The 24,880-nt window shown below is 43.2% G+C and overlaps 1 protein-coding gene across 1 annotated transcript in view; it reads right to left on the bottom strand.

Moving 5' to 3' along the window:
• LOC119855834 (myosin-IIIb-like) overlaps nucleotides 1-24,880 on the bottom strand; it is a 144,219-nt gene that overhangs the window by 91,818 nt on the left and 27,521 nt on the right. Inside the window, exons 12-14 of the mRNA XM_038402642.2 lie at nucleotides 24,723-24,809; nucleotides 24,419-24,484; nucleotides 15,081-15,194 (exon numbers count right to left, since the gene is read on the bottom strand). Coding sequence (XP_038258570.1) covers nucleotides 15,081-15,194; nucleotides 24,419-24,484; nucleotides 24,723-24,809 — 267 coding nt within the window. The remainder of the gene's footprint in view (nucleotides 1-15,080; nucleotides 15,195-24,418; nucleotides 24,485-24,722; nucleotides 24,810-24,880) is intronic.

The raw sequence follows: 24,880 nt of genomic DNA, 5'->3' as shown, positions 1-24,880 counted from the left end.
ATCTTATGTATCACTTTTAACATATTCAAGGGATTTTCCAAAAGATTTGGCACATTGTACATTTTTTTTACAGTTTTTGGTAATAGCAACACATTAGTTACAAGAATTACCATTAGCAAAAACAACAAATTCATTGCAAGTGTCCGTTCACAGTCATTTCTGTCATGCCACACCTTTGGCTCAATACCATTGAGGTGTGGGCCTTTTAGGGTTAGCCTGTGGCTTCCCTTTGCAAAATAAAGGTCTCTCTTTCCTCCTTGTCCTGAAGGATCAAACCCTGATTTCTCTTGATTAACAGAATTCACTGGCTGATTGGGTGTGCCCTCTGTGCTAACAGCTATTATAGATTCATAGATACTAAGGTCAGAAGGGACCATTCTGATCATCTAGTCCAACCTCCTGCACAGCGCAGGCCACAGAATCTCACCCACCCACTCCTATGAAAAACCTCACCCATGTCTGAGCTATTGAAGTCCTTAAATCATGGTTCAAAGACTTCAAGGAGCAGAGAAGCCTCCCTCAAGTCAACCATGCCCCATGCTACAGAGGAAGGCGAAAAACCTCCAGGGCCTCTCCAATCTGCCCTGGAGGAAAATTCCTTCCCGACCCCAAATATGGCAATCAGCTAAACTCTGAGCATATGGGCAAGATTCACCAGCCAGATACCCAGGAAAGAATTTTCTATAGTAACTCAGATCCCATCCATCTAATATCCCATCTCAGGGGATTTGGCCTATTTACCCTGAATATTTAAAGATCAATTACTTACCAAAATCCAATTATCCCATCATACCATCTCCTCCATAAACTTATCGAGTAGAATCTTAAAGCCAGATAGATCTTTTGCCCCCACTGCTTCCCTTGGAAGGCTATTCCAAAACTTCACTCCTCTGATGGTTAAAAACCTTCGTCTGATTTCAAGTCTAAACTTCCTGGTGGCCAGTTTATACCCATTTGTTCTTGTGTCCACATTGGTGCTGAGCTGAAATAATTCCTCTCCCTCTCCTGTATTTATCCCTCTGATATATTTATAGAGAGCAATCATATCTCCCCTCAACCTTCTTTTAGTTAGGCTAAACAAGCCAAGCTCCTTAAGTCTCCTTTCATAAGACAAGTTTTCCATTCCTCGGATCATCCTAGTAGCCCTTCTCTGTACCTGCTCCAGTTTGAATTCATCCTTTTTAAACATGGGAGACCAGAACTGTACACAGTATTCTAGGGGAGGTCTCACTAGTGCCTTGTATAATGGTACTAAAACCTCCTTATCCCTACTGGAAATGCCTCTCCTGATGCATCCCAAAACCGCATTAGCTTTTTTCACAGCCATATCACATTGGCAGCTCATAGTCATCCTATGATCAACCAATACTCCAAGGTCCTTCTCCTCTTCCGTTACTTCTAATTGATGCGTCCCCAACTTATAGCTAAAATTCTTGTTATTAATCCCTAAATGCATAACCTTACACTTCTCACTATTAAATTTCATCCTATTACTATTACTCCAGTTTACAAGGTAATCCAGATCCTCCTGTATAATATCCCGATCCTTCTCCGAATTGGCAATACCTCCCAGCTTTGTATCATCTGCAAACTTTATTAGCACACTCCCACTTTTTGTGCCAAGGTCAGTAATAAAAAGATTAAATAAGATTGGTCCCAAAACCGATCCCTGAGGAACTCCACTGGTAACCTCCCTCCAACCTGACAGTTCGCCTTTCAGTAGGACCCATTGCAGTCTCCCCTTTAACCAATTCCTTATCCACCTTTTGATGTTTATATTGATCCCCATCTTCTCCAATTTAACTAATAATTCCCCATGTGGCACGGTATCAAATGCCTTACTGAAATCTAGGTAAATTAGATCCACTGCATTTCCTTTATCTAAAAAATCTGTTACCTTTTCAAAAGAGGAGATTAGGTTGGTTTGGCACGATCTACCTTTTGTAAAACCATGTTGTATTTTGTCCCATTTACCATTGACTTCAACGTCCTTAACTAATTTCTCCTTCAAAATTTTTTCCAGGACCTTGCATACTACAGATGTCAAACTAACTGGCCTGTAGTTACCCGGATCACTTTTTTTCCCTTTCTTAAAAATAGGAACTATATTAGCAATTCTCCAATCATTCGGTACTATTCCTGAGTTTACAGATTCATTAAAAATTCTTGCTAATGGGCTTGCAATTTCAGGTGCCAATTCCTTTAATATTCTTGGATGAAGATTATCTGGGCCCCCCGATTTAGTCCCATTAAGCTGTTTCAGTTTCGCTTCTACCTCTGATATGGTAATATCTACCTCTATATCCTCCTTCCCATTTGTCATGCTACCATTATCCCCAAGATCCTCTTTAGCCTTATTAAAGACTGAGGCAAAGTATTTGTTTAGATATTGGGCCATGCCTAGATTATCTTTAACCTCCACTCCATCCTCAGTGTTAAGCGGCCCCACTTCTTCCTTCTTAGTTTTCTTCTTATTTATATGGCTATAGAACCTTTTACTATTGGTTTTAATTCCCTTTGCAAGGTCCAACTCTACTCGACTTTTAGCCTGTCTCACTTGATCCCTACATGTTCTGACCTCAATTAGGTAGCTTTCCTTGCTGATCCCTCCCATCTTCCACTCCCTGGATGCTTTCTGCTTCTTCTTAATCACCTCTCTAAAATGCTTGCTCATCCAGCTTGGTCTACAACTCCTTCCTATGAATTTTTTCCCCTTTCTTGGGATACAGGCTTCCGATAGCTTCTGCAGTTTTGATTTAAAGTAATCCCAGGCCGCCTCTACCTTTAGATCCATAAGTTCTTCAGTCCAATCCACTTCCCTAACTAATTTCCTTAATTTTTGAAAGTCAGCCCTTTTGAAATCAAAAACCCTAGTTGCAGATTTATTTTTGTTAATCCTTCCATTTAGTTTGAACTGAATTAGCTCATGATCACTTGAGCCAAGATTGTCCCCTACAACCATTTCTTCTACGAGTTCCTCGCTACTCACCAAAATTAAATCTAAAATGGCATCCCCTCTAGTCAGTTCAGCAACTACTTGATGAAGGAATCCATCAGCTATCGCATCTAGGAAAATCTGAACCCTATTATTATTACTAGCACTGGTCCTCCAGTCTATATCTGGGAAGTTAAAGTCTCCCATGATCACGCAGTTTCCATTAGTATTTACTTTATTAAAGACATTAAAAAGGGCTCTATCCATATCCAAATTAGATCCCGGAGGTCTATAGCACACCCCAAGCACTATCGTAGGAGAGGCTTTACTAGTTTTCTTCCCCAATGTAATTTTTGCCCAGACAGACTCTGTCTTATCCATTGCATTGCTTCTTATTTCTTTACATTCTACCTCATCATTGATATACAATGCTACTCCACCCCCTTTACCTTTGTTTCTGTCTTTCCTAAAGAGCACATACCCTTCAATACCTGTAGTCCAGTCATGACTACTATTCCACCATGTTTCTGTTATCCCTATGATATCTGGTTTCACTTCCTGCACCAGTAGCTCTAGTTCCTCCATTTTGTTACCTAGACTCCTCGCATTGGTGTACGAACATCTTAATTTTTGCTGTTTGGCCTCGCTCACATTTTGTACCCTATTAGGCACAGTCATTCTACAGCCAGTATAACCTATTAGACTAATATCCACACCGCCCTCACTCCTTATATACATTCTCCTACCCACGGCTGTATCCATTCTTACTTCATCTTCTTCCCTCTCAATGCTAAAATCTGGCGTGGAGATTTTCTGGACATCTCCCATCCATCTCCCCCCAATTCCTAGTTTAAAGCTCTCTTTATCAGTTGTGCTAGCCTCGATCCTAGAAGTCTATTTCCTTCCCTACTGAGATGAAGTCCATCCCGAGAGAACTGACCTCTGTCCGTGAATGCCTCCCAGTGGTCATACATCCCAAAGCCCTCCTTATAGCACCACTGCCTAAGCCATCTGTTAGCCATCTATTAGCAAGTCCTCCTTCTCCCTGCCAGCCAAGTAATTTGCATTACCACAGAGAGAAGCCAGTTCACCAGTCTTCAGATCCTTAACTGCTACCAATTCCAGTGCTGGACTGTCTTAAAGAGATACCATCCATTTTCACTAACAAGCCAGACTCAAAGTTCTGTTGTCCTTCCCTTACCAACCTCTGCTTCCACATGGAATCAGATGTTAAGTCACTGAGAGAATACAAGTCATGTCCAAAAAGTGTCTAGAGATGACAGTATACTTGCCATCCCCTGCATTCTCGAGAGATTAACTGCCCAGCTGTTCTGCTCTGCAGACTCAGCTACCCAATCTTCCCTCTGGACCTGAGACACAGCTTGGTCACTTACAGAATCAGCATGGAGACATTCCTCTCTCAAAAAGAAAAGTAGTACTTGTGGCACCTTAGAGACTATGAAAGCTTATGCTCAAATAAATTTGTTAGTCTCTAAGGTGCCACAAGTACTCCTTTTCTTTTTGCTAATACAGACTAACACAGCTGCTACTCTGATTCCTCTCTCAACAACCTTGTCTCCCCAACAAGCTGGCCAAACACAGCCACTTGCTTATAGGACTGTTCAACTTTCTTAACAGCTTTCACTCCATCTGAGACCTTCTCAAAGCTATCCACACTGGATATTTTGAAAGGAAAGTCAGTGGATCCATTCACCACAGAAAATTTCTGGCTGTTAGGAACTGAAACTTTCTTGAGTAAATCACTTTCACACCCTTCAGTTGTAGTAAACGGCTTGCAAAGATTACCATGAGGATTCCTTTCCCCGGGAGCTTTTCTAAGCAGCAATTCACTCCTCACAGAAATTCTGCCTTTACCCTCTTCACCTAGGGCTTGCTCTAAAGGAACACTTTCCTGAGCAACAACAGACTCTTTCTGGGTCTCACTTACATCCAGAATCACCTCTGGCCCATCAGGCAAATTCCTACACAATCCCCCTTCAGACAAACTTCTAGACTTCCTAGATAAAAAGTTAGAAGCATGCTCCTTTCCTTTGCCACATACAAGCTCAGGAATCTTTTCCTTCTTGCTACAAGTTTCCACACCATCAGTAGGTAACACAATCAAATCACCTTTTTGCTCTCCTTGTACTCTGGCTAGTGTATCACCCGGATCAGACAGAGTTGCTATACCCTTTCCCAACAACACATTAGCAACTGGCAAAATACAAGCACCAGAATTGTCTGGTCTCTGGGATTTTGCTAGGACACTAACTGGATGCAACCTAGTAACGGCGCCATTCTTCGTAGCAGACACAAACTTAGGACCATTCCCTTCCTGGGCTTTAGCTGAATCCAGAACCAACTCTGAGACAACTGCACTATTTTCAACCATCACAGGCTGAAAGACAACTTCTGTCTGCTCTACAGACAAAGAAGGGCCGGAGACGCATTCTCCTTTCCCAGACACCCAGCTTGGGATCTCATTTCCCTTGTCCCAGCACACAGGGCAGTTCATAGACAACTGCTTGGAGACCAGGGTAGCTTCCTCCATAGGCAAGTCAATACCTCTGACAGACACAGGCACATTTCCTTCACTAAAAGAAAAGGAGTACTTGTGGCACCTTAGAGACTAACAAATTTATTAGAGCATAAGCTTTCGTGAGCCACAGCTCACTTCATCGGATGCCATCCGATGAAGTGAGCTGTGGCTCACGAAAGCTTATGCTCTAATAAATTTGTTAGTCTCTAAGGTGCCACAAGTACTCCTTTTCTTTTTGCGAATACAGACTAACACGGCTGCTACTCTGAAACATTTCCTTCACTGTCACACTTCTCCACACCGGTAACAGGTAAAGTATAGGGACACTCATCTTCCACTATCCTTGCTTTCCCAAACTGCTGACTAGTCAAAGCCATCAGCTCACTAGGCTGCCTAGGCTCATCTGAACTTTCCTTCCCAGGCACATTGCCACTCCCCACAGATAAACTGCTGCTCTTCTCACTACCCTGAGGTACTTCCAGCAAATCACAGTTACCCTTTTCAGGTTCGCTTTTATAAGCAGTATTAGCCAACAATCCATCACCCATCAAAATTCTACCCTTTCCTTCCTCAGTTTGGGCTTCAATCTGACCATCCACTTTAATCTGCTCCTGAGAAACATTGTCCTGACCAGTTTTCAGAGTAGCAGCCGTGTTAGTCTGTATTCGCAAAAAGAAAAGGAGTACTTGTGGCACCTTAGAGACTAACAAATTTATTTGTCCTGACCAATGAGTTCTTTCTGTGCTTGATCTAATTCCAGATTCACTTCTGAGACATTAGACAGACAGTCAGAAACTTCATTAACAGACAAACAGCTACTTTCCAAAGAAACTTTTGGAAAAACCGTCCATAGACACAACTTTAGGATTAATCCTCTCCTGTGCCTGGTTTGTGTTAACTTGACTGAACATAGCTTTAATATAATTTCCAATCATAAAATCCTTAGGGATTGTGTTCTTCACTCCCACAACCATGGTGCCCTCAAATTCCTTCCATTTAAGGTGGATTTTAGCCAAAGGCACCCTGATAAAATACTCAGATAGGGCTACCACAGTTACACTTTCATCTCGCCAATAATCTTCCTCGCTGACAAGACTTGCTTTAACCAAAGTAATATCTGCTGCAGTGTCCCTCCATGCCATACACCTTACTCCATTCACTTCTGCACTGCTAATAAACTCTGCATTATTTTCCCCATATTTAGCTTTAATACGAGTTTAAAGTCAAATTCTTCAGAGACCACAGAAACAGCATTTGCACACAGGGCACCACTGCTGGGCTCTGTGTGGCTTGCCTTTGAGTTTATAACAACAGGATTAACATTTGCCATGGCATTTGGGGTTGCTGGTTTTGGGTCGCCCTTCAGGGTTGGGTAATCTGGTCTCATGTGGCCCAGCACACCACAGCAGTCCTTGCTTACAGACAGCCCCCCAACCTGAAGCAAATACTCACCAGCAACCACACACCACACAACAGAACCATTAACCCAGGAACCTATCCTTGCAACAAAGCCCGTTGCCAACTCTGTCCACATATCTATTCAGGGGACACCATCATAGGGCCTAATCACATCAGCCACACTATCAGAGGCTCGTTCGCCTGCGCATCTACCAACGTGATATATTCCATCATGTGCCAGCAATGCCCCTCTGCCATGTACATTGGTCAAACTGGACAGTCTCTACGTAAAAATAAATGGACCAAATCAGACGTCAAGAATTATAACTTTCAAAAACCAGTTGGAGAACACTTCAGTCTCTCCGGTCACTTGATTACAGACCTGAGAGTGGCTATCCTTCAACAAAAAAACTTCAGAAACAGACTCCAACGAGAGACAAATGAATTGGAATTAATTTGCAAACTCAATACAATTAACTTAGGCTTGAATAGAGACTGGGAGTGGATGTGTCATTACACAAAGTAAAACTATTTCCCCATGTTATTTCTCCCCCCACCCCACCCCCCACTGTTCCTCAGATGTTCTTAAAAAGAAAAGGAGTACTTGTGGCACCTTAGAGACTAACAAATTTATTAGAGCATAAGCTTTCGTGAGCTACAGTTCACTTCATCGGATGCAAGCTGTAGCTCACGAAAGCTTATGCTCTAATAAATTTGTTAGTCTCTAAGGTGCCACAAGTACTCCTTTTCTTTTTGCGAATACAGACTAACACGGCTGCTACTCTGAAACCTGTCAGATGTTCTTGTTAACTGCTGGAAATGGCCTACCTTGATTATCACCACAAAAGGTTTTCCTCCTCCCCCCGCCTTCCGCTGGTAATAGCTCATCTTAAGTGATCACTCTCTTTACAGTGTTTATGATAAAACCCATTGTTTCATGTTCTCTGGGTGTGTATATAAATCTCCCCACTGTATTTTCCACTGAATGCATCTGATGAAGTGAGTTGTAGCTCAAATAAATTTGTTAGTCTGTAAGGTGCCACACGTACTCCTTTTCTTTTAGCATTCAACCTGTTCATTCTTGTGGCGAGACTTCCTACCCTCCAGGCTCCCATGAGCTCCTTTATAAGAGTCAGGGCCAGGTTTACTTTTAAATCCTTCCCTTCTCTTGAACTGGGGAGAATGGTGATTAATTTTCCCCCAGGGTTTATATCCTTCCCGAGCCCTGTTTTGGGTATGGGCATCTGCAATCTCTGCAACACATAGGACTGACTCAGGGTTCCTATCACACACAGCTGCTCTCACATGGTCAGGCACAATGTCTAAGAACTGTTCCAAATTTATTAATTCCCGCAGTTTTTCAAAACTCCCATGTGCCTTTGCTCCCACAACCCACTTTTTAACAAAATCCATCAGCTTATTAGCACATTCTACAAAAGTACAATCATTAGACATTTTAAACTTTCTAAACTTAACCTTGTAAGAATCAGGAGTAACCTTGAACCGCCTCAACACAGAATCTTTAAACCGCTCATAATCCAAGCTTCTTGTTCCCCCAATTCATTAAATACCTCCCTGGCTTTCCCAGTCAGTCTGGTCAGCAGAACAGGCATTCGCTGATCATCGGGGATCTGGTACAGATTGCAGAGGCGTTCAAAGGTAGACAAAAACTCCTCTATATACTCAGTATCATTGTAAATGGGACACATCCTATCCCAGTTTTTCTTGTGGCAGTGTGGAAGTGGAGTACCAGGTGGCGATGACTTTCTCCGCTCTTCCATGACTTGGAGCTGAAGTTTGGCTGTCTCCTGTTCCCTCTGTCGAGCTTTCTCCTCAGTTGCCAGCAGTTCCAGACACCCCTTACGAGCTTTTTCTTCTCTCTCAGCCGCTTCTTTCTCTCTCTCAGCAGCTTCTCTTTCAAACTCAGCATTCTTTTGCTTTTCCAGCAATCGAAGCTCTGCTAGATTCAATTCATGCTCAAGTTGCAGTTTATTTGTTGCCTTTTGCACTCTAAATTTTTCTGCAGCTTCTGTAGCCTCAGGAAAGGGCTGTGCTCCTGCCTCCTGATCACTAGCCACTAACAGATTTCTCATTTCTTGATTTGTAGCTTTCTTTCTAAAGATTATCCCCTTTTCTGAACACAGATCTTCCAGAGCTTTTTTGCAAAGGCCCTCATACGCTCTTCGCTCACGCATTGCAACTGTTCTTTAACCAGCAAAACTCTCAATACCAAAATTCATATTTGGGTAGCGTGGGGTTCTGACCCAAAGTTTAATTGACATGGCTCTGCGGATCCTAACTTGACTACGCCACCGTAATGAGGCTGGTTCTGGCAGGATCCAACGGAGAGTGCCAATTCAGGACAAATTGCTTAAAGCAGGGCAGTTACAGCCCAAGGCTGGGGTTTCTATGATCACCAAGGCAAACCAAACCAGCCAAACAGAGAAGACTTTGGTTTTACCCCACTGGCTAACCACAAGTCACACAAGCAATTCCCTTAGACACTCCAGTTTCCCAGTATCACCACCAGTGCCACTCGTTATGGGGATGAATGGTTATGAAAACCAATACCACAGTAAAAGAAAAAAGGTTCCCTCGATCCCAAAGGACCAAACCCCAGACCCAGGTCAATATATAAATCAGACCTTACCCACAAATCACGCTGTTGCCAATCCTTTAGAATCTAAAATCTAAAGGTTTACTCATAAAAGGAAAAAGATATAGATGAGAGCTAGAATTGGTTCAATGGAATCAATTACATACAGTAATGGCAAAGTTCTTGGTTCGGACTTGCAGCAGTGATGGAATAAACTGCAGGGTCAAATCAAGTCTCTGGAGTACATCCATAGCTGGGATGGGTCATTCAGTCCTTGGTTCAAAGCTTCAGTGTAGCAAAGTTCCTCCAGAGGTAAGAAGCAGGATTGAAGACAAGATGGAGGAGCTGCAGCAGCTTTTTATACTCTCTTGCCATGTGGTCTTTCTTTCTTTGTCCCAAGGACAAGCTGTCCATCACATGGTCTGGAAAAACCTCAGAGTTCTGTCCATAGGCAGGTCCCTGCATACCTTGCTGAATCATGAGGCAAGTCTGCCTTCTCTCATTGGGTCACTTGTATAGCTGATGGTCCTTAATGGGCCATCAAGCAGCCTAGGCAGAGCTGACACCAACTTGGCTGGGGTGTCACCCAGAAGCATAGATAAGTTTGGAATACAGACAGTATAGAGCCAATACTTACATCTTTAAATACAAAATGATACATGCAAACAGATAGCATAATCGTAACCAGCAAACCATAACCTCATCTTACACATCTTATTTGACCCCCTTTATACAAGATTTGGTGCCACTACAGGACCTTGGTTGCAACAATGTTCTATACGGTCCCAGTTCAAGTCAATAACGTCACAAGGTGGTAATGGGTAAGGCCAGTGCTGTGCATACCAGGGCTGTGAATGCTCGGAGAGATGAGGCTTAGGCTTCATAGTGTTCCATGTAGGTCTCATGTGATGGGGATGAACGGTGAGAGAAGCGGTTGTCCTACACATCTCCTTTCTCACCACTGTGCATGGAGATCAGTGCAGGAGATGAAGGATAGTACCATGCTATGCAACTTGGGGAATGTTCAGTGTTGAGCAGTAATGACTGCAGTGCAGAAGAAACTACTATGTCAGTATGATGTAGCAGTTGCACTGGTCCCGCCTTGTGGTCGCGGTCGACTGTTGGAGCCCTGACCAGTGCCGGATTCGGTTTGTTAGCCGACATCAAGTCTGGAGCTGGTGCCAGTGGTGGCAGCATTGATCGCATTGCCGCTGCCTGTGTTGCATGCTGCACTGGGATAGTCAGTGCCATGGAGGAGATTTGACGCCTCAACTCCGGTGCTGCATTTTGGGGCTTGGCAGAGGTCCGCTGACAGATGGTGCTGGAGGAGCCCAGTGCTTTATAAGTGCTCTTTCTGAGGGTAAAGACCTCGCTGGAGAAGCTCTCTTTTTGTGAGAGTCCCTTGTTGGAGAGGTCAAGGCTCACCTCCTGATAGTTTTGGAAGTCGGAACCTTATCATAGCTTAGGGATCTCGGTTTATGAGACTCCCCAGAGAACGTCTCTTGCAGAGGTTGGAGGGATTTCTCCATCAGAAGCATTTTCAAATGGAGATCCCTATTACGTCTTGCTCTTGACTTCAAATTGCTGCAGTGTATGCATTTCTGGGAGATATGAGTTCATCCCAGACAGTGTATGCAGGATGCGTGGCTGTCAGAGACCGGCATCGGTTCATGGCAGGAGTCACATTTTTTAAACCCTGTTGAGCCCAGCATGACTTCAGTTAAGCCTCTCCCACGCTCAATAGATGAGGGTGGGAGTTAATTGAAGTTGTAAACCATAGAGCTATTCCTAAACGGACAATTAAGTAAAGAATTTGTTGTTGTTGAAGAAAAACCTGTAAGAGGAACTAATGAAACTATGTAACTATATACAGATTGGTTTAAGAGTAGCAGCCGTGTTAGTCTGTATCCGTAAAAAGAAAAGAAGTACTTGTGGCACCTTAGACACCAACAAATTTATTTGGGCATAAGCTTTCGTGAGCTACAGCTCACTTCATCGGATGCATTCAGTGGAAAATACAGTGGGGAGATTTATATACACAGAGAATATGAAACAATGGGTGTTACCATATAGACTGTAGCAAGAATGATCAGGAACTGTCAGTCTGTTTCTTCACTTCAGCAGGTGGATATTGTAGTTGTAAGAATGCTTGATAGAGATCTTGTAGGTGTTTGTCTCTGTCTGAGGGGTTGGAGCAAATGCGGTTGTATCGTAGAGCTTGGCTATAGACAATGGATCGTGTGGTGTGGTCTGGATGAAAGCTGGAGGCATGTAGATAAGTATAGCGGTCAGCAGGTTTCCGGTATAGGGTGGTGTTTATATGACCATCGCTTATTAGCACCGTAGTGTCCAGGAAGTGGATCTCTTGTGTGGACTGGTCCAGGCTGAGGTTGATGGTGGGATAGAAATTGTTGAAATCATGGTGGAATTCCTCAAGGGCTTCTTTTCCATGGGTCCAGATGATGAAGATGTCATCAATGTAGTGCAAGTAGATTAGAGGATGAGAACTGAGGAAGTGTTGTTCTAAGTCAGCCATAAAAATGTTGGCATACTGTGGGGCCGTGAGGGTACCCATAGCAGTGCCACTGATTTGAAGGTATACATTATCCCCAAATGTGAAATAATTATGGGTGAGGACAAAATCACAAAGTTCAGCCACCAGGTTAGCCGTGACATTATCGGGGATACTGTTCCTGATGGCTTGTAGTCCATCTTTGTGTGGAATGTTGGTGTATAGGGCTTCTGCATCCATAGTGGCTAGGATGGTGTTTTCAGGAAGAGCACCGATGGACTGTAGTTTCCTCAGAAAGTCAGTGGTGTCTCGAATATAGCTGGGAGTGCTGATAGCGTAGGGCCTAAGGAGGGAGTCTACACAGCCTGTCAATCTGACAGCAGGATTGCCTGAGCCAGAAGAGTACCCAGAAGTTACCTACTACAGGACAGGCCCAATAAAGAAAATAACAGAACACCACTAGCCATCACCTTCAGCCCCCAACTAAAACCTCTCCAATGCATCATCAAGGATCTACAACCTATCCTGAAGGATGACCCATCACTCTCACAGATCTTGGGAAACAGGCCAGTCCTTGCTTACAGACAGCCCCCCAACTTGAAGCAAATACTCACCAGCAACCACACCACACAACAAAAACACTAACCCAGGAACCTATCCTTGCAACAAAGCCCGTTGCCAACTCTGTCCAATATCTATTCAGGGGACACCATCATGGGGCCTAATCACATTAGCCACACTATCAGAGGCCCGTTCACCTGCGCATCTATCAAGGTTCCTTTCCCACTCTGAACTCTAGGGTACAGATGTGGGGACTTGCATGAAAACCTCCTAAGCTTACTTTTACCAGCTTAGGTTAAAACTTCCTCAAGGTACAAACTATTTTACCCTTTGTCCTTGGACTTCCACTGCCACCACCAAACATTTGACTGGATTTACTGGGAAAGCGTTGTTTGGAATCTTCCTTCCCCTCAAAATCCTCACCAAAACCTTGCACCCCCCTGCCTGGGGAAGGCTTGATAAAAATCCTCACCAATTTGCATAGGTGACCACAGACCCAAACCCTTGGATCTTAAGAACAATGAAAAAAGCATTCAATTTCTTACAAGAAGAATTTTAATATAAGAAGAGGTAAAAAGAATCACCTCTGTAAAATCAGGTTGGTAAATACCTTACAGGGCAATTAGATTCAAAACATAGAGAATCCCTCTAGGCAAAACCTTAAGTTACAAAAAAGACACAAAGACAGGAATATTCATTCTATTCAGCACAGCCTATTTCCTCAGCAGTTTAAAGAAATCATCATCTAATGCATATCTAGCTAGATTACTTACTAAGTTCTAAGACTCATTCCTGTTCTGTCCCCGGCAAAAGCATCACACAGACAGACAGACCCTTTGTTTCTCCCTCCCTCCAACTTTGAAAGCATCTGGTCTTCTCATTGGTCATTGTGGTCAGGTGCCAGCAAGGTTATCCTAGCTTCTTAACCCTTTACAGGTGAAAGGATTTTTCCTCTGGCCAAGAGGGATTTTAAAGGTGTTTACCCTTCCCTTTATATTTATGACAGCATCTATCAATGTGATATATGCTATCATGTACATTGGCCAAACTGGACAGTTTCTACATAAAAGAATAAATGGACCAAATCAGACGTCAAGAATTATAAAATTCAAAAACCAGTCGGAGAACACTTCAATCTCTTTGGTCACTCGATTACAGACCTAAAAGTGGCAATTCTTCAACAAAAAAACTTCAAAAACAGACTCCAACGAGAGACTGCTGAATTGGAATTAATTTCAAAACTGGATACAATTAACTTAGGCTTGAATAAAGACTGGGAGTGGATGTGTCATTACACAAAGTAAAACTATTTCCCCTTGTTTATTTCCCCTCCTACTGTTCTTGTAAAGTGCTGGAAATGGCCCACTTTGATTATTGCTACAAAAAGGTTTCCCCGCCTTCCCCCGCTCTCCTGCTGGTAATAGCTCACCTTTCCTGATCACTCTTGTTATAGTCTGTATGGTAACACCCATTGTTTCATGTTCTCTGTGTATATAAATCTCCCCACTGTATTTTCCACTGAATGCATCCGATGAAGTGAGCTGTAGCTCACGAAAGCTTATGCTCTAATATATTTGTTAGTCTCTAAGGTGCCACAAGTACTCCTTTTCTATATGCAGACTAATACTAATGAAACTATGCAACTAAGTATAGATTAATAAGAAGTTCCTATGTAACTTGTAACTTTTTTCCCCCCCTCAGAAAGTATCCAAGAGAGTACTGCCGCAGAGCTCCATCTGCAGCCAAGGTCAGTTGAGAAGGAACTAAGGGGACGGTCGGGGGTGCATGCACTACAGGAGGCGCCAGCAGCCGCACGAGACAGCTCCTGTGCGTGCCCTTCTCCCGACCGAGTACTGCTGCAAAAAATCTCCGGCGCAGGGACGCACTGACACCTAGAGTGGAGCACCCACAGGGGCACCACTTGAAGAAGAACCTGCATCATGTGATGCCGTACCTGTCCCATGAGGCATTGCAAACCTTTCCCAAAGCACCCTGCAGCCAGTTGCACAGTGGGATAGCTACAGGTGCATTGCTCTTTGTGTCGATGCAAGAACTGTTAGCAAGGATGCACTCTCCTGACACCAGGAGCTAGTGTGGACATGCAACAGTGGTTTTAAAGTGGCATAACTTTTGCCGACAAAACTTTGTAGTGTAGACAAGGCCTAAGTATGGCCTACATTCTTTGTTCCTAGATGTATACATTTATATTTAGCTATATTAAAACTCATATTGTTTACCTGCCCCCAGTTTACCAAGAGACTGAGATCACCCTGAATCAGTGACCTGTCCTGTTCATTATTTACTATTCCCCCAACTTTTGGTTCATCTGAAGACTTTACCAGCAATAATTTTATGTTTTCTTCCATGCCATTGATAACTATGTTAAATATGATACCTTCTAGAGAGCCCCACCTCACCTAAGAAGTGGCCCCCAAGGAGCACATCTCTCCTACCCATACCCCCATCGGCCCTGGAGCACACACCATCTCTTTCACCTACATGAGACAGAGTGCCATTTTGTACCCTAAAAAGTACTTACCTTCCCTGCATAGTGAATGATGCTGAACCCTAGCACACGGCCTCTACATGGCTGGAAGTGTGAGTTCCCCTTGAAGGTGCTATTCAGTTTATCCACAAAGGTTTTATCAGTCGCCTGCAACACAAGAGATTTCATAGTAAAACCCCACAAAAGGAGAAATTAATAGTTATTATTTATACAGCATCTCCATTCCCACCAAGACACTGGGCAGGGACTGACTAGAAACACATTTCGATACAATACAAATATAATAAAAGCCACCCTAAAAGCTGAGACAGTGATGAAGAGAATTCTTGTCCATGCAGCAACTCCCTCTACCAACAGCTACTTAGCCTTTCTGCAAATGCCCATACTGTAAATCCATCCACTAGCTTCCCAGATTGGCATCCACCCACATTTGAACAAAGAGATGTGTTGGATTCTCCATCAACTGAAGTCTTTAAATCAAGATTGAATGGATCTTTTAGGAAGAGACTCACACAATCTCAGTCACGGAGTTACTGGGTAAAATTCTGTGGCCTGTGTTATGCAGCAGGTCCTTTCAGTTTGTCTATTATGTGTTGCACAGAGATGACTCCATATCCCAGGTACAGCTGCAGTATTCCAAAGTGAGACTATATGAATGATGGAATCTTCATTCTTAGAGGTTTTTAAGGCCTGGCTTGACAAAGCTCTGGCTGGGATGATTTTAGTTGGGGTTGGATCTGCTTTGAGCGTGGGGTTGGACTAGATGACCTCCTGAGGTCTCTTCCAATCCTAATCCTCTATGATTCTATGATCTAATGTTCCTCTCTGACTTACAGATCTTTGAACTCTAAATAGCATAACAAAAGAGGCAAAGGCCCTGATTCTGTGAACACTTATATACATATTTAACTTTACACACGAGTAGTCCCACTGAAATCAAGTGGGCTACTTGTGCATATCTGTATGATCAAGACCTAAAGCAAATTTGGGGGAACTATAAATAAATAAATAAATAAATAAAAAATAAAAAAAATCTAATAGGCTTGGTACATTGTGAGGAAGAATAAAAAATCTACCAGGTCAGCTGGAGAATCCTAAAACTCCTTAAGTTGCTCAGGCTGTAATTCCTTTGGGAAAAAAATGCAAAGAGCAGCAGCAGCCAACATGACTTCACAGGGAGCTAGCTTCAAAGATTTGGGGAATATAATCGAATAATGCCAAAAGTAAATGGAAATCAGCATAAAAATGTACCACTCTTCGGTAAGGAAATGTTTCATTTGCTGTTATTTCAAGTATCAAGCAAGATGCTATAGGATTATCAGTGAAAATGATATTTCTTTGTGTCTGGTTTGTTCACTTTGTACGCTTAGCATCTACACTGATATTTTTCAACATTCTCCCACTATCACTCAAGTCCCAGCTCTACTGATAGGTACAGAAATGCTGGGCTGGGACAGCATGCTTCTGTCCTGAGTAAGTAGGCCAGCTGACAATGGAATGCAGAGGTGAGAATGAGTGGACAGCTGGAGTAATACAGGGAACCAGAATTGCCTTGACCATATTGGTATCACCAGGATGACTTTTGTCTTGCCCTGCCTGATCTTTACCAGCACTTTCAGCAGCTGGGGAATTGGAAGAAATGTGTATATCAGATGCTCCAATCATTTAAGCAGGAATGCTTCTCTGGTTGAATTTGGGCCTCAAGCATCTCTGGAACAGTATCTCTGACAATCCCTGTTTTTGCATGATGGAGACAGATCCCTAACAGAAGACCCCAATGAAAGAATATAGTCTGTGTCACCTGGTCTTGTAGTTCCCACTCATGGTCCCCAGAAAAATGCCTGCTAAGCCTGTCAGCTAACATGGTTTGTTCCCCCGTATGTGAACGGCAGACAGTGCGATGTGATGGTGAATGAGTCAGTTCCAGAGGTTGTCACTTCTGTGCCCAAGTGAGAGGATCTTGCTTTGCCCTGCTTGTTGATATAACAGACAGCTTTCATATTGTCTGATAATCTGCATGTGCTGACTCTAGATCAGAAGCAAGCAGCGTTTTCAGGCTTCATACACAACTTTCAGTTCTAGTATGTTGATAATGTGTCTCACTGGGAACAAAGTGCCCTTAGCTACATGGCCCTTTATATGGGCTTCTCATCCCAACAGAAATGTCACTTTTTTTTACTGGAAAAGAAGGGGGTTAATAGGTTTCCCACACAAATGTTCTGTTTCTCCTTCCACCAGTTCAGTGAGTGGAGAATTCACCAAGGTACCATGATCAACATATCTAGACTCTGTTGGCCTGGTGCGTACGCCTGCTTGAGCCATGCGTGAATGCAATGTAGATGAGTCTCACAAACAGGGTTACATGTGTGAATGATGCCATGTGTCCCAAGCAAACAAGGAAAAATTGCACATATGTCTGAGGGGTTGCTGGAGGTGATAGATCAAGCTGTGTGTAATTTGGAATCTCTTGAGAAGAGAGAATGTTCACTCTGTGGTGAGCTCCAATCTTGCCACAATAATTTCTACAGTCCATAGGGTTAAAGTGACCTTTTCTGTGTTTAGGCTGAGATATTGGAATAAGAGCCTCAGGTGCATGTGGACTCTTGCACTAACTGGTATGCTCAACTTTTGATTAACCAGTCAAAGTAAGGAAATATTGATAAACCTTGATGTTGTAGATGGGTTGCCACTACAGCCAGAAGTAAATACTCTTGTTGCAGTCAAAAGGCTGAATGGGAGCCCTCTATTGGCAGCGGTTCATATTGATGAACCGCCTCAGGAACATTCTGTATTCCAAGTGAATGTGTAAATGAAAATAAAAGCGTCCTTGAGGTTGAGCGCTGTAACCCAATAGTCTTAATCCAGAGATTGGATTATCAGGGATAAAGTGACTATAATCTCAGACATCTAATGTAAGTGTTCAGTAGTGTGAGGTGCAGAAAAGGCCTCCATCCACCTTTCTTTTTGGGGATGAGGAAATATCTTTTAGTAGAAACCCTTTCCTATGTGCTGAGGATGTAGTGGTTCTTTAGGTCCTAGCTGGAGGACAGATTCCACCTCTTCAGTGAGCATCCTCTTGTGAGAAGGGTTCCTGAAAAAGGATAGGGTAGCTCGGTGGAGGATAGGGATAGAACAAAATTGCATAGGGGATCATGAAGAGATTATTTCCAACACCAGTTTGTCCATTGTTATGGATTCCCACTTCGGGTGGGGCAACCTCCAAATGGAGGTAGAAAGACCAGAAAGGAATGTTGGATTTGGAGAAATTGGTCTGCAGGTCTCAAGGGTCCTGTTGTGACTGTTTGATTTACAAAATGTTCCCTTATAGTAAGATCAAATGTAAGAAGTGAGTGAAAGTTCATAAAATGTTACAATAACCTGTATTTTTTGCCAACTTGGAAATTGCCTATGTGAAAAATAGGTTGAGTAATTTTCAATAAATGAATATTGAAAACAAGTGCAAGAGAACCAGACAAAGAAGCTGGATTAATCCAATCAGAAAATGATATGATTCAAAGGCCATGCTGATATAATCCAAGGACTTGAAATTATGCTTGGTAAAAACAGAAGAAATGGAAGCAGAAGCTAATAGACCAGAATTGGTGTGACTGATATTAGGCCTAACTAGTGAACAAATTAACCAGCGGAATGAACTGTACTGTCCACTTTTCTCCCTTTAGGGTTTCTTAAAAAGAAACTGAAAAAAATCAAAATCATCTCTCTCATCTCCCGTCTAACCTTTATCCCAGCTCATCTTGTCTTGACTCGTTTTCCCTAACCCCAAGATAGAAGCAGACTAGACTAAAAGAAAGACTTTCTTCCAAGAGGAAGGCTGGCTAGCCTTGCTCTTGTTTAAGGAACTTTATTCTCACCTGAGAGTGCTGAAAATCATCATAACATCCAGTCCTCTGCCCATATGTTGGGATACCTAATTGCCAGCATCACAGAGACACTTAAGATCTTTTTTTGCCTCCCTTCCCTGTTGTGTTACTTTCTCTTAAGCTATATCTTTCTCTCTGCTTTTCATCAGATCCTGAAATCAACTGCATTGCATCAGCATAGAGACGTGAGATGACCATAGCCCTGCCCTGTCTAAGGAGAAAAGACCCAAACAGATGATGTCCCTGACCAGAAAGTAAACCGGGGTCCAAGCAACAGGTGCTGTGGTCGATCTGCCAGCCAAAGCATCCATTCATTACTGACCAGACATCCAGGGTGCCAAGAACACCAAGAAAAATCATTTCCCCCCCACCTTTTCTATCCTCTCTCTCTTCCACCTTGTGTCAGCTGTCCGTTGGAAACAGAAGACTTAACTACCCTTTGCACACCAGGACTGAAAGTAAAATTAACCCTTTCCTTTTCAAAGAAAGGTTATTTTGAAAATAAGAGACTCATATTTTGCTTCCAAAAGGAAGAGAGACTTTAAAGGTTTTGATTAAGTTTGTTTTGCATTATCACTGAATTTCAGTTACAATATAAATGCTTGTTTTAATTTCTTGTTCTTTCTTGTGTTTGATTAATAAACGTTAGAACCAATGCTTCTGGGTGTCTGCCAAGAAATCGAGTAAAGTAAGGTCTATGTAGGAAAAAAACCTGGACTTCTTTGTATCATTGTTTTTATGTTAGACAGGGAAATCACCTTGAACGCTTTTGATCCTTGAAATTAATACAACAGAACTGTCAAAATGTTTGCTTTGATGATGGTGCTGACTGGGATGAAAATGACAATGGTGCATTTGGTTTTTGCTTTTCCACCCTTTGTCACATCATCTGCATGCTAATGATAAAAGGATTGCAGAGGGGCAGGTTTTTGCCTGTGGCAGGACTGAACCCTAGTATATTTCCTCTTTGGTGCCAGAGTATTTATGCTGAGGGAACAAAGTGTGGTTCTAGAGCCGTTAAGCGTGCACAGTGACTCATCTGTCTGCTCACTGAACAGGTGGCCTTCAAATGGTAGAACTTCAACCACTGCCTGCACTTTTCAGGAAACCAGTGAAGGGAGCCATGATGACCATTTCATGGCAACAGCAGTTGCCAGAAAGCAAGAGGCGATGCCTGCCCCATGCAGAGCTGTTTGGAATGATGACCCAGCCTGCAACTGTCCTTTGTCAATTACATACTAAAACTGTTGTCTGCAGTCCTGGGGGAATTCACTAAGTATCAGAGGGGTAGCCTGTAAATTCACTAAGTATCAAAGGGGTAGCCATGTTAGTCTGTATCCACAAAAACGAGGAGTCCAGTGGCACCTTACAGACTAACAGATTTATTTGGGCATAAGCTTTTGTGGGTAAAACACCCCACTTCTTCAGATGCATGGAGTGAAAATTACAGATACAGGCACAGATATATTGGCTCATGAAGAGAAGGGAATTACCTTACCAGTGGAGAACCTCAGCCTGGACCAGTCCACACAAGAAATCCACTTCCTGGACACTACAGTGCAAATAAGTGATGGTCATATAAACACCACCCTATACCATAAACCTACTGACCGCTATACTTACCTACATGCCTCCAGCTTCCATCCAGGACACACCACACAATCCATTGTCTACAGTCAAGCCCTAAGATACAATTTTTGTATCCACATTTGCTCCAATCCCTCAGACAGAGAGAAACACCTACAGGATCTTTATCAAGCATTCTTAAAACTATAATACCCACCTCAGGAAGTGAGGAAACAGATTGACAGAGTGAGACGGGTACCCAGAAGTCACCTACTACAGGACAAGCCCAACAAGGAAAATAACAGAACACCACGGGCCATCAAATACAGCCCCCAGCTCTCCAGCACATCATCAGTGATCTACAACCTATCCTGGAAAACGATCCCTCACTCTCACAGACCTTGGGAGGCAAGCCAGTCCTTGCTTATAGACAGCCCCCCAACCTGAAGCAAATACTCACCAGCAACTACACACCACACCACAGAAACACTAACTCAGGAACCAATCCCTGTAGCAAACCCCATTTCCTACTCTGTCCCCATATCTACTCTAGTGACACCATCATAGGACCCAACCACATCAGCCACACCATCAGGGGCTCATTCACCTGCACATCTACTAATGTGATATATGCCATCATGTGACAGCAATTCCCCTCTGCCAAGTACATTGGCCAAACCAGACAATCTCTACGTAAAAGAATAAATGGACACAAATCAGACATCAGGAATGGTAACATACAAAAGCCAGTAGGAAAACACTTCAGTCTCCCTGGACATTCAACAACAGATTTAAAAGTAGCCATCCTTCAACAACAAAACTTCAAAAACAGACTTCAAAGAGAAATTGCAGAGCTACAATTCACTTGCAAACTTAACACCATTAATTTGGGCTTGAATAGGGACTGGGAGTGGCTGGCTCACTCCAAAAGCAATTTTCTCTCTCTTGGTATTGACACCTCCTCCTCAATTTTTGAGAATGGACCACATCCACCCTGACTAAATTGGCCTTGTCAACACTGGTTCTCCACTTGTAAAGTAACTCCCTTCTCTTCATGTGCCAGTATATCTATGCCTGTATCTGTAATTTTCACTCCATGCATCTGAAGAAGTAGAGTTTTTTACCCATGAAAGCTTATGCCCAAATAAATCTATTAGTCTTTAAGGTGCCACCGGACTCCTCGCTGTTTCTGTAAATTCTCTGTAATTAATAAAGTCATATTTTGTCATGAGCGCTTGCTAATTTAGAATCCTAAATGCAAGCTCAGTGATCAATACAATTATCTCCTGAAGAGATCTAGTAATGTCCTTATGGAGTCCAATTTATTAAGTCCTGCATAAAGTCTTTCAAAAAAAACTCAAACTTAAGAAGTCTTTATCCCAGTTTCAGCTGGTCCCAGCCCCTCCTCCCTGAGGGCCTGTCTTCTTCCCAAATGCCTCTTGCCTGGAGTTTGGCGTTCTCCACAGGTTGATTCAAGGCCCTGCAGGAGCCATCTCACTCCCTGCAGCGTCTGCAGGAATCCACCAACAACCACCTGCATCCGTCTCCCCATTTATGGGGCTCAGAAGCCTCCTTAAGCCTTTGGTCCAGGTGCACTGGACCCTGCTTCCCCATAAAGGGGCCAGTCACTCTGTGACATACCCTGTGTTTGACAGTTCCTAAGTGAGAGAAAGTAGCAATGCTCACAACAGCCTAGACACTATCTGGGCTCACTTCTTGTGAGCGTGGTTTCTGTGGGTATTCTGGTAACAGTCCCGCTGGAAATGGATTCAGAAGATGGGTATGAGTCCTCTGAATCAAATGGCAGTGCCATCAATACCGGAGAGGAGTGTGATCTACCTTGCCTCATAGACAGTACTGGTGGAGGAAACCACATGGTAGCCTGTGCTGACTCAAGTCTTGGTTCATAGAATCATAGAATATCAGGGTTGGAAGGAACCTCAGGCAGTCATCTAGTCCAACCCCCTGCTCAAAGCAGGGCCAATCCCAAATTTTTGCCCCAGATCCCTGAATGGCCCTTTCAAGGATTGAAATCACAACCCTGGGTTTAGCAGGCCAATGCTCAAACCACTGAGCTATCCACTTAGATTGCCCCTAAAGAAGTGAGGATTCTGGTTCTGTACAGACAGTGAAATTGCTTGACACTGTATGTGGAATCAATGCCATTGATGGAGGATTTGTTGTCATCCTCTGTCTCATTGATACCAGAGATGCCATGCTCTGTGCCAATATCAGCCATTTTGAAGTTGCACTCTGAATCAAAAAGCATTCATCTCTCCATACAATGGCTGTTGGTCCCCATCGGCACCCATTCAGTCAGTATGGAATGATCCTGTACTATGGGGAGCTCTTCACCAGCAGACTTGGTGCTGGTTGGTGGTGCCAGGCCCTCTGACTTAAATGTTACAGAGCCAGGATCGTGGTTCTTATGAGCGCCGGATATGCCCAAGCTGTGGCAGGGAGTCTCATGAGATGGGGAGGACAGGCTCTTCTCTGAAGAAGACTTAGAGGGAGATTTATTCCTCTTCTCTTTAAGGGAATGCTTCAATCTCCCTTCCTCACTCTTTCCCTAGTGCTTCTTACCACTGTCCTTTGAAAACTATTTCAGAGAAGGAGCCTTGCAGCCAATCAACACTGAGCTTGATGGAGCACTCGAACTCCTGCAGCTGGTGTACAGAAGATCCCCCAAGCCTGAGTCCCAGTTTACCCTCATGGGCCTGTCCATTAGAAACATTTTAAGCCAGCGGTCTCTGGATTGCATCATCCTATGCAATAGCAAGCAGCAGATACCACAGTTAGAAGTAATGAAAGTCTGTCCCAGGAGTAGAGGCAGGTGTCGTGGTCGTCCTTCATAAGAAGCAGTCTGAGGCAGACCACACAGTTTTTAAATCCAGGTGACCTGGGCATGTTAGGAATCTGTTCTTCAAGAAGGAGATGAGTGGGGGAGTTAAGCCCTGAAAATGATCCCCCTTTGCACTTAACTGTTGCCTGCAATAGAAAGTATCTAAACATAAATAAATACACATATACTTGTATATAAATAAAAATACACACCAAACCAAATAATTAGCCAAATCTCAACTGGCTACAGATATAGCTCACTCCATCTCAGGCCAAGGACGGGGAGGAATTGGAATGGCAGATGGTTGCTGCCACCTTTTATACCCTCGGAAGGGTGTATGAGGGTAGGCAGGTGCATGTATAAGCCAATGGACACTGCTAGCGAGAAGCTTCTGGTCTCGGCACATGTAATGCATGTATAACCAAAGCTCTTGAAGAATAAGTTGGTTTTCCTTATAAAAATGAAATACTTGTTTTTAAATAATGTTTAAGTGTAATTATTTATAATTTTTTTTTTTATCACCACTGCTTAATGAGTGCACCCTGCCTTGTTTACTGGATGATACACTGGTCATACATAAATAACAGTACCTGATCATATAACTAAAGACTAATGTAATGCATATGCACAAACAGGACATATGTTAAGGTAATACAGAAAAACTTAACATTGGACATTTACTGGTATTTGAGTGTTAATATGGAATTTCCTGGTACATTTTTTATTAGGGCTGTCGATTAATTGCAGTTAACTCACGCAATTAACTAAAAAAAATTAACTGCAATTTAAAAAAATTAATCGCGATTAATAGCAGTTTTAATTGCACTGTTAAACAATAGACTACCAACTGAAATGTACTAAATATTTTTGGATATTTTTCTACAATTTTCAAATATATTGATTTCAATTACAACACAGGGTTGGTCTTGCTTTGAGCAGGAGGTTGGACTAGATGACCTCCTGAGGTTTCTTCCAACCCTAATCTTCTATGATTCTCCTCAGACATCTGTTGCACCAGCCCCCACAACATCTTCTCTGATCCATAGCTTGTCCCTGTACCACTTTAGTCACAATTGCCATACCTGAGGGAACGTGCTCTGCTCATCCAGGAGAGACAGCAGCCCCAGCGGCTTGGCCAGGAACAGGTCCTGCAGCAGGAGAAGGAAAAGAGATGAGCCCCTTACCTATCGGGAGCGAAGGCAGTCCATCCTCTCCTGAGAGGCCATCTCCCCTCCATCAGCTTACTACACTTTCTGCCCCTACCTTCAAAAGAACTTTTCCCAAGATTCTAACCCTCCCAACATTGGATACAGCACTTCCTCCCTCCCTCGGGCCTCTGCCTGGGGCTAGAGGGGTCTCTCCCACACCCAGCTCCAGGTCACTCACCAAAATGGGTTTGTTATTGTTGAATGTAATTGCCTCCCAGGGCAGCCCTTCCTCCTGGTACGCGGCCTGCTCCAGTTGGAAAATATGCTGAGACACAGAAGAGAGTAAAATTGGAGCTCTCAGCAGCACCAACAACCTTCAGCCAAGTCATGCATTCT

Source organism: Dermochelys coriacea, chromosome 5, assembly GCF_009764565.3.
Source record: "Dermochelys coriacea isolate rDerCor1 chromosome 5, rDerCor1.pri.v4, whole genome shotgun sequence".
NCBI lineage: Eukaryota > Metazoa > Chordata > Testudines > Dermochelyidae > Dermochelys > Dermochelys coriacea.
The sequence above is the reverse complement of the archived record's forward strand: the minus strand, read 5'-3'. Positions and strand labels throughout refer to the sequence as shown.